This window comes from Trachymyrmex septentrionalis, unplaced genomic scaffold (assembly GCF_001594115.1).
Source record: "Trachymyrmex septentrionalis isolate Tsep2-gDNA-1 unplaced genomic scaffold, Tsep1.0 scaffold51, whole genome shotgun sequence".
Lineage (NCBI taxonomy): Eukaryota > Metazoa > Arthropoda > Insecta > Hymenoptera > Formicidae > Trachymyrmex > Trachymyrmex septentrionalis.
Window position 1 is genome coordinate 85865 of NW_017305683.1, and position 9369 is coordinate 95233.

General features: G+C 36.9%; 1 protein-coding gene across 4 annotated transcripts in view; it reads left to right on the plus strand.

The window, feature by feature from the left end:
- LOC108751785 (neurotrimin) overlaps positions 1-9369 on the plus strand; it is a 79298-nt gene that overhangs the window by 56344 nt on the left and 13585 nt on the right. For all 4 annotated transcript variants that reach the window (XM_018492190.1, XM_018492191.1, XM_018492192.1 and 1 more), the window contains exons 4-5: positions 238-445; positions 742-897. In XM_018492190.1, the coding sequence (XP_018347692.1) occupies positions 238-445; positions 742-897 (364 nt within the window). The remainder of the gene's footprint in view (positions 1-237; positions 446-741; positions 898-9369) is intronic.

The following is a 9369-nucleotide window of genomic DNA, read 5'->3' on the forward strand; positions in this document are numbered from 1 at the left end:
TTGAATGACGCCATGGCACTAAATTCCCATCGACCGCTCTAACATTCCGTCCCTCGCCCGCCCCACCTCACCCTCGCTGCTCGACGCAGCTGCCGATTCAAATGTTAACGGACTTTTGGACCACCCTGTATATATATATATATATATATATCGAAAGGTATTTCCATAATTAAGCAGACAAAATGGAGATATGTATAAAGAGAGTTTAAGAGAGATATTTTCTACCATTTGTTTTAGGTGGCATGGGTGCGCGTCGACACGCAAACTATACTGTCGATTCATCAGAACGTAATTACCCAGAATCCCCGAATCACGTTATCGTTCAATGATCATCGTTCATGGTATCTTCATATAAAGGAAGTTCAAGAAGTTGATCGCGGATGGTACATGTGCCAGGTGAATACGGATCCAATGAAGAGTCGTCAAGGTTACGTACAAGTTGTAGGTAAGCAGTGTTTCATGTACAAAGTGCATATACTTCTTATTTATATTTAAAATTGTTTTTTTATAAATTATAGTCCTCCAAAAAATTATCTATCAACTTTTTCTATCAACATATTATTTAATAACTCATAATAAATATAAGTGTGTGTGTGCGCGCGCGCGCGCGCGCGCGTGTGTGTGTGTGTGTGTGTGTGTGTGTGTGTATGTGTGGATGTGATCGCAAGTCTGTAAAGAATTCAAATTCATATAAATGTGATTAGCATGAAAATAAAATTTTTTTTAACGTTTGTGTTACAGTACCTCCGTCAATTATTACCAAAGAGACCAGCACTGACATGGTGGTCCGCGAAGCTTCCAATGTGACATTGACGTGCAAAGCGACCGGATATCCGGAGCCTTACGTCATGTGGCGACGGGAGGATGGTCAGAACATAAATTATAATGGCGAGAGTGGTAAGTCATAATTAATTCGTCATGATTATCAGGAATAGACAATTGAATAGAGACGATGGATTCAGAGCTTAACGCCAAATAGGATAGTTATTTTATAATGCTGTTGAGAGATATATGCCGATCGATAATCATCATCGCAAATGCTAATTTTACTACTTTTAGACCGATCTCAATTCTAGTATGATATTTTTATTTAAATTTATATTTTTATCATACTTATGAATTAATTACAAAGTTACATCTACAATCAGTGATGACATATTTGAAGTGTTTACTGAGTGCTAAATTTGAAATATTAAAAAAATACTGTTAATTTCAAGTTACTTTTAAATAGCACAATGTATCTCAATATTATATGTTATTTGATTCAAATTTTAAGGAAGATGGAATTTTTTGGATACTTCTTAAGTGTAATATTTACTTAAAGTTTACAAAGTTCAATCTGATAACTTAAATATGATTAATATTAATTTTAAAATTATACTTAATATTTTTGTAGATAAATTAGATAAAATAAATGAACAAATATATACGTATAATTATATATATAAACATAATGAAACTCTCGAAAGTAAAACAACACATTTGCCATTATATAATATAACGATAATTAAATGTATCATATGCATAATGTGGAATATTTTATAAATTTTCCGATATCGAATTGTATTATATGTTTACATCAGCGATTATCACTAATTAAATCCGTTTTTAAACATAATCACTCTTTATGCGTTTTTTTCTCATTATATGAATAATACAATTTTCTGAGCAAATATAATGCAATGATATATACAGCTACGTCTCTAAGTTAGTATTATCCACCCCGCTAACGGATGCTGTGCTTTAACGATTAATTATTCCTCTCCTAGTCCAACATCAAAATTCGGTTGAGCCATGGCCAGAACGCAATTATTCAGGTGCGCGCGGTATAACCACTGTATCGCCAAACTGTACTGTAATGTGTCCAAAAGTGTAGTTGCAGTTCACAGCTAGTTCGGAGTTGGGGTCGATAACATTGAGATATGGATATGCTATCCGGTAAAATTTCTTCAATTTCTGCGTGAAAAGTTACCTCGCTAAACTTTTTTATTTCGTATTGAGTTGCTCAGAATGTTTTGTTCTTACTCTACATTTTAGTAAACGAATAGGATGTAGGTTTGTAGAGATAGTAAAATGATATTTATACATTCAACGGTAGTTCTATAAAAATATAATTTTAGATGTTACAAAAAATTATTTGTAATTCAAACTAATTACAATTATATTTACAATTAGTACAAATAAATACTAAATTGCGTATTTATTTATTAAATTAGTATTCGCTATGAAGATTAACAATTATCAAACTTCAATGTAAATAACGGATCGATGAGCGCAGCTGTGGCGTCCTTGTCATTTCATCATGATGAAAATAACCACACGATATAAGAACACGTCTACTTCCTTGAATCTGTCTCGATCGATGCTAATTACCCTCTTAATTACTAATTATGACTAGACTAAAAAGTACAAGTCAGTCTGTCGGGGTGGATATTCACGGAAAGGAGAGACGTCAAACCGTCTGTAGATTCCAGAGGGTTTCCTCAATAAAGGATAAAGGTCGGATTTAATTTCTGCGCGCTAATTTAAATTTTCATTGCCTTCCAAGCATACGCCGAATGCCGACGCTCAGAGGATCGTCAGATCGTAAACCACTACTCCATACTAAGCCGGCCGTATAAACTGATACTGATAAATATGGATGTCGCGCGTTCTGATATGGAAAAATAGTCGATTACGTAGCGTGATGATTTACTGATTATCCGCTGCCAAAGTGATGCCCGATTTATTGTGTTAATAAGATAAATAAATTGAAAAGTTCTTATATTAAAATAAAAATAAGATAAAGTTGTTAATAAATGTTTCTATTTGTATGTTATTTTATCTTCATTTTTATTCACAGCTATTTATATACATTTGATTTTGCGTTATTTTCACAATTTTTCTGTAAAAAGAACGATAATTAAAATAATAACTTTAAAAATTCTTGCGACACAAAGCAACATATAAAAATTCTTTTGAAATATTTTACCATTGTAATTGCACCCAATTTAACTGTTATTTGAAAGTTCCTTAATTACAAATATATTCTTTTTCGTTGTAATCTATGAAAATGGGTTCGAGAAATATCGCTAAAACAAATTAACAAATTAATCTGATTTAACATGAATTAGAAAATAAAGCTGAAGAAAATATGAGCTATATGTTTTAAATTGTGTCTTTATTAGTATAATAATTATTTCGTATTTTTTTAGTTATAGAGAAGGTAAGATATAATTGTATAAACATAGCATTGTTTCAATATTGTTAATAAATTTATCAGTTTCTAAAACAACAGTTTTTTAATAAAAACTCGTGTATCTAAATATTGTTTATTAATACGCAAATGCATCGCGATGCATCACATTGAAAAAAATTCCATCTCATCTCGCATTGTTTGGACATTATTATATAATACATGAAAATGCAACCTAATTTTATCGTAAATGGAAGGTAATCATTGAAGGTGAACGTACTAGAAAAATCCGATAATGTAAAGAAGAAAAATATTGTTGACCATGTAAGTGTTGCTGTAATTATACATGTTATATTTATAAATGTATTATACTATACTTCGTCCGTATTATTTTAAAATGGGCTAACGCGCACTCGTAACAAATATTTATTGCTTTGAAAATATACGTTGAGAAGAACTTAAAATGATAGCTGAAGTTATAAGATGACATTTCATAACATTACTAAAGAGGAAATAAACTTTTATGTTCGCGCACAGCACATGGGCGTTGAGGGTTAACACCTTTTAGAAGCTATGAATATTTTATTTATATCGAGCCATTATCCATACTTCATCCATTTACATAAACTGTTTCGTTTCCAAAAACGTCTATTATCATATTTTTGTTAATTCTTTTACTTTCTCTTAAAAAATTCAGTATTTGAATCCTGCAGAGAACAGGGAAGCAATAAGTTATAAGTGTTCTAAGCTCTCGTTAAAAAACTTTCCGATATTTGTTAAATTTTTAATAATAATTTTATTTTACGATTCCTTAAATAAGTTTTTGAGATTACAGACTCAAGCAGTTCTTAATAAAACATAAAATTTTTAAATCAATTATGACGTACTTGATATTATCGTAAAATTAAATGTTATAAAAGTATAAAGTTTTTCTAATTTAAAAAATGAAATTATCTCTTGATTTCTTTAATATCCTTTAGATAGAGATCCGTTATTATCACATCTTTAATTATGGATTTGTGAAGTTGCTATGCATCGATAGGTGATCGATATTAGTCGACGCACAGAGATGCTTTCCAGCAAACCGACGATTCATCATTCGAGATGAGCGTCAGATTATCCGTGTAATTGGACGAAATATCGCGATGGTGAATATGGTTCGCGTTCGAGCCGTACGACCGTGTTACTAACTGATGTGTTGGCCTCTGGGGCACGAGGGACGGGCTAACGCCATTACTTCCCGCCTGATAGCCTCCAGACACCCACCAACCCTCCGAGAAAGTATAGATGGTTGCCGGCTTTTCTTGCTTCTTCTTGAGCCGAAGGTATACCCCATCCGCGCGCAGTCTACCCTTTCGCCCACCTCGGGGCGAGTAACCGAAAAAGAATGGCTGAGAGAGATGAGAAAGCAAATCGAATTTAGCAAAACTATCGCGCGTCGAGGTGCTGCCGTCGTTGAACGTGATGGTGGTAGTGGTGCGAGGCACCTGCAGGTACAAGGGAGATTTACCTCCGGCGGACAGGTACCGGAACTGATCGTGCGGAAGGGCGATGGCGAGAACACGAGGGAAAAGATAAAAGAAAGAGACGCGGGTGGAAAATTAGAGCACAGACGAGTGCCGGGGGTAGCCATGAGGAACAAAATAAACGACGAAGACGGCGGAAACGAATCGTCGCGCCGCTCGTGCCTTTAATACGATCGTTCATAAGAGCGATAACGCGCCGCAATTCAATGACGTTTCACGGATGTCGTGGCCGGGGCTGAGGGGTGAATTGGAATCGGATGCAATGGCCGAATCGGAGGAGTAGGAGGGCAAGCTATACTCCGACAAGCCCGATACCAGAGGTTCACCTGCGCGCACGAACGAAAATTCACCTTGCCTCCATAGTTATGGAAACGCGTATACTCGTCGACACTCGTCGATGCCGTATCGCACGCTTCGTGCTCGGGAAACCCGATTGGCTTCTTCCACCTTTTCGAAGGGTACCGCCTGGTCACTACCCGTCCATCGTGCGTCCGTGTGCGCTACTCCATTCCCATCAGCGCTAGTCGGACAGGGTGGACAGACTCAGTTTTTTCTCTCTCTCTCTCTTTCTCTCTCTCTCTCTCTCTCTCTTTCTCGATACGAGACGACTCTAAACTCATTCGGACGCGTGTGTGTAATAGACATGTACATACCGCGCAAACCATCCACTCGACTGTACACATCTACACGATTATCGTGGATCAATGTAGCTGCGCGCTCGTGATTATGTGTGTACTCACGAATCCTTGCACATATGTACTATTCACCGACCGTTAAATGTACATACATGTGAAGTCATGGACGTGCGCGCACACTTCCTCCTCGCTCACCTGTTTATATCTACCGCAAGAAGCAAAGGTAGATAGCGAGAAAGCGAGAGACACATATATCACGAGTATTTCCGTCACCGATACTCTCACGAGTCCTGGCAAGATCTCCCCGTTAATGCGACCACGGCTTGTCGACGCGAGGCCGACATAACGCGATGCGACTGGAAAATCGAAACCGACAACGAGCTGAGTTTCCCGCCGCACCGATGTACCGGGGAGACGTACGAACGTACAGGAGAATAGGAGCCGATGTGCATCGGGTATAAAGCACGGCGCAAAGTCGGCTATACCTCGCACTCATTTTACGCTTACACACCCAGCAACGCTCGCCCAGTTCTGCGCCAGGGAGAACACACGTACACATAAGCTCGAACCGGTATCGAACGCCCTGATGTCTGTGGTGCGCCAATGCTTGCGGTGAAGAGGCACGTTACGTTTTCTCGTTACCGTTTGAGGTTCCTTTGTGCCTTCCAAACCGCTGGTAAAGTCAGCGTTCAGCACGGAGTCAATATTATCTGAGAAATTTCTCGCTGGAAACTGGAATATAATAGCCCCGTCTTTCATCCGCTTTACGCAATGCTGCACTGCAAACGTAATTTGTCTTTCAAACCTCGTGACGTCAAGCGTCCATGACAATTGATCGTTGATGCTCCCTGAATCCGTACTGTAGTAACGAGCGATTTTATTTCATTTCATTACTCATTGTCCACGTTTGTCGCAAGTATTTACGCAATTTGTCTGGTACCTGTGGACATTTTTATGTTTTTTCATGCATAAAGCTTATACAAATAGCTACTGGAAAATGTGACCGAATGTTTTTAATTCTTACACATACCATTTATTTAACGTACCATTTGTGTGTGCGTGCACGTGTGTATTTATATATACACATTTATACATATTATTTATATACGTATGATTGTTACCTATTCAAGTATTCCGCGTTTGTGTATTGAAAATTTCAGGTTATTTAAATGGAATGGACTTTCTTTTTCCTTTTTTACATGAAAATAGCGAATCAGATAGAATAAAAATAGATTTTATTTTAATTATTTTGCAGAATGGAAGGCGCGAGTGACGTAGATTTGAAAGATAAAAATATTGAATGCCGTGTTTGCTTTTTCAATATTTTATATAACTTATATAATTGCGCTATTTGTCACAGTCATCATTATTAATGTGCCTGTGAAAATGTTTTCACTACCAGTGCAATAAATACATAAGAATCACTTACGTACGTCTGGTCTAACATTCGCGGATACATTAGCAGCAATAATCGTTGGCCGAGGATTTCGCTTGAAAATGAATGTACCTGGGTTATCTCACGGTTATAACGCGAAAAAGAGCACTTAAGGCTACGAGAAAGGGGGATGGGATGAAATATCTGCGACCCATCCTTCGCTTATGGGGCGGAATACATCACGTACTAATTCCCAAATAGGTGGCCAACCCTCCACTTCGTCTTCGAGTAAGCTGTTCGCTTATTTTTACGCCGCCGAGAATACGTCGCGGAAAACGTTATGCAAAGCACGGCCCGGCATTCGATGTGAATGAACGCTAATTTATTTCAGGGTACTTCCGCGCGCGCACCGCTTTTCTTTACGCACATTTGCCGCTTAAATCCGACAACGGATGAGCCACGAAAGATTTCACGTCATTCGCAGACGCGCAATGTCCCGTGAAAATTTCGAAACATTTTCACCGGTACGAGCGCAACGCGAAACTTTATCAAGTCCGACGATTGGGAGCCAATTTTGCCGAAGTTTAATAACGTTATAGCTCGAGCACTGATCTTTCTAGGTCGACGCAGGCAATATCACGTAGTATTATAGACACGTACATCAAGTACATGTCTATAACTTTAATATATGATACGTAATATTCACGTAATATGTACATATCTGGGCGCGGTAGATGTCTCTCTCATTGCATTCTGTATTATATTAACATTAGACAAATATTTTATTCCTGTTACATAGCGAAGAATTTAATTTATTCTATTTTATTTTCCTGGCAATCCTCACATTTTACAACATTTTAAACGTATTATTCTCTTTATATTATTTCGACAAATAGACAAAATGGAAGTGTAGGTTAAAAATGCACACAGTGAATGCATATATAGTGAAGAACACGGAAAAACTCCACAAATAAAAGATATGAAGACAATTACAATAGAAGAGAATTACAAGTTGATGATAACTTTATTAACGGCGTTATTCATAATGTATTATAATATGACATGGCAATGCGTGAGTTCACGCGATATGATAATAGCGCATAGTTTAATCTTAACTGGCATCGATCGTCGTCCTACCGTGAAATAATCAGATCGCTGGCAATTAAATTGAGTTACCCCGATCGGGGGAGGAATGATAAAATTTAGGCGTGCCCGCAAGTAATAATTGTTCACGTTCTCTTTTGTTTGCGCCTGCCGCGGCACGTCCGCTGTGAAATTTCGCTCGACCGGACCATATTGCGGTTTCCCATTAAGCCGAAAGTTTTAAAGGTTTCCGCTAAACCGGTAAGCGAGTAGTTCCGACACAAGACCTGCGGGACTACTTGATTAAAACCCCCTGAAAGTGCGACCCGCCGGGCAGAATCTCCCCGGCACTCTGCATTGTTTATGGAACAATAGATAGGTTTGCCGCGCAGCTTGTAGCACGGGGTTGGCTACCAAGGATTCAGCACTCTCTCGCATCCCACTGCTGGCCGGGTAACAACTTTATCCCTTTCACCGCTTTCATTGCTGCACGTGTATATATGTTGCATTCCCTTGCAACAGCAAAATCTTCAGCTGTGATGTGCGGCGTAATTTAATGGAATTTTTATTTCATCCAATGTGAATTTTATTATTGAAACACATGAAAATGCGTAAACATGGAAAGATGATAAGATGACTACTATGTATATACGCGATAATATAAGTGCGCGTATTTTATACATTTTATGTTGCAAATATTATTGCATTTACTGATTTAAAAAACATCGTCGATTTTTGTATTACAATGCCTTATATTATTAACTCCCTCAGACTTCTCTGTAATGTGCATAAAATTTAAAGACATTTACTGAAATTATTTAGTTTTATCAACATTGTCTGAGATTAGATGTGCGTAATAATACAATATTGGAAAAATAGTCCAAATTTTGCAAAAAAAAAAAATTTTTTTTTATTATGAATTATTTATTTATTTATTAAAGTGCTCCTAAACTGAATTGAAAAAGAAATTAACATGTGTTCATTAAAATCAGATTTAAAGGGGTTAAATCATAATGAAATTATGTAAGGATGAAAAATTATATAAAAATAAAGTCTTCTTAGACATGGATCAAAGTGCGTGATACCTTTAAGAGCATCACACATAACTTGTAACACCTTGTGTATTTTTACAACGCTTTATTGCTTCTACGCAGTTCGGTCAAACGGACGTAAAGTTTCTCGCGTCTCACGATGCTTTCAACTTTATTGCAGGAAAAACTTTAAATAGGTTTTCCATCGCTCTATATATTCCTTTTACATTTTCTTGAAATGTCACTTTAAACTAAATAACAACGAGAAAAAGCACACCAACTTGTTTTTGCGTGAATTGTTCCATTTTAAATATAAGCACCGAAAAAAAAGATTGGTTGCTGCAACAATTTAGATAGTAAAATATGGCATAACATGTTTATATGGTTGCAGCAACTAGTTTTTGGTTGTAACAGCAAATTTTTAGTTGTGTTAACCTATCCGCGATGTCAGTATATGATTTCGATAGACTAACGCAACTAAAAATTATATAACGCAACTAACAAAGACACGTAATAAATAATAGCAGTTCGAAAAAACTTTTTT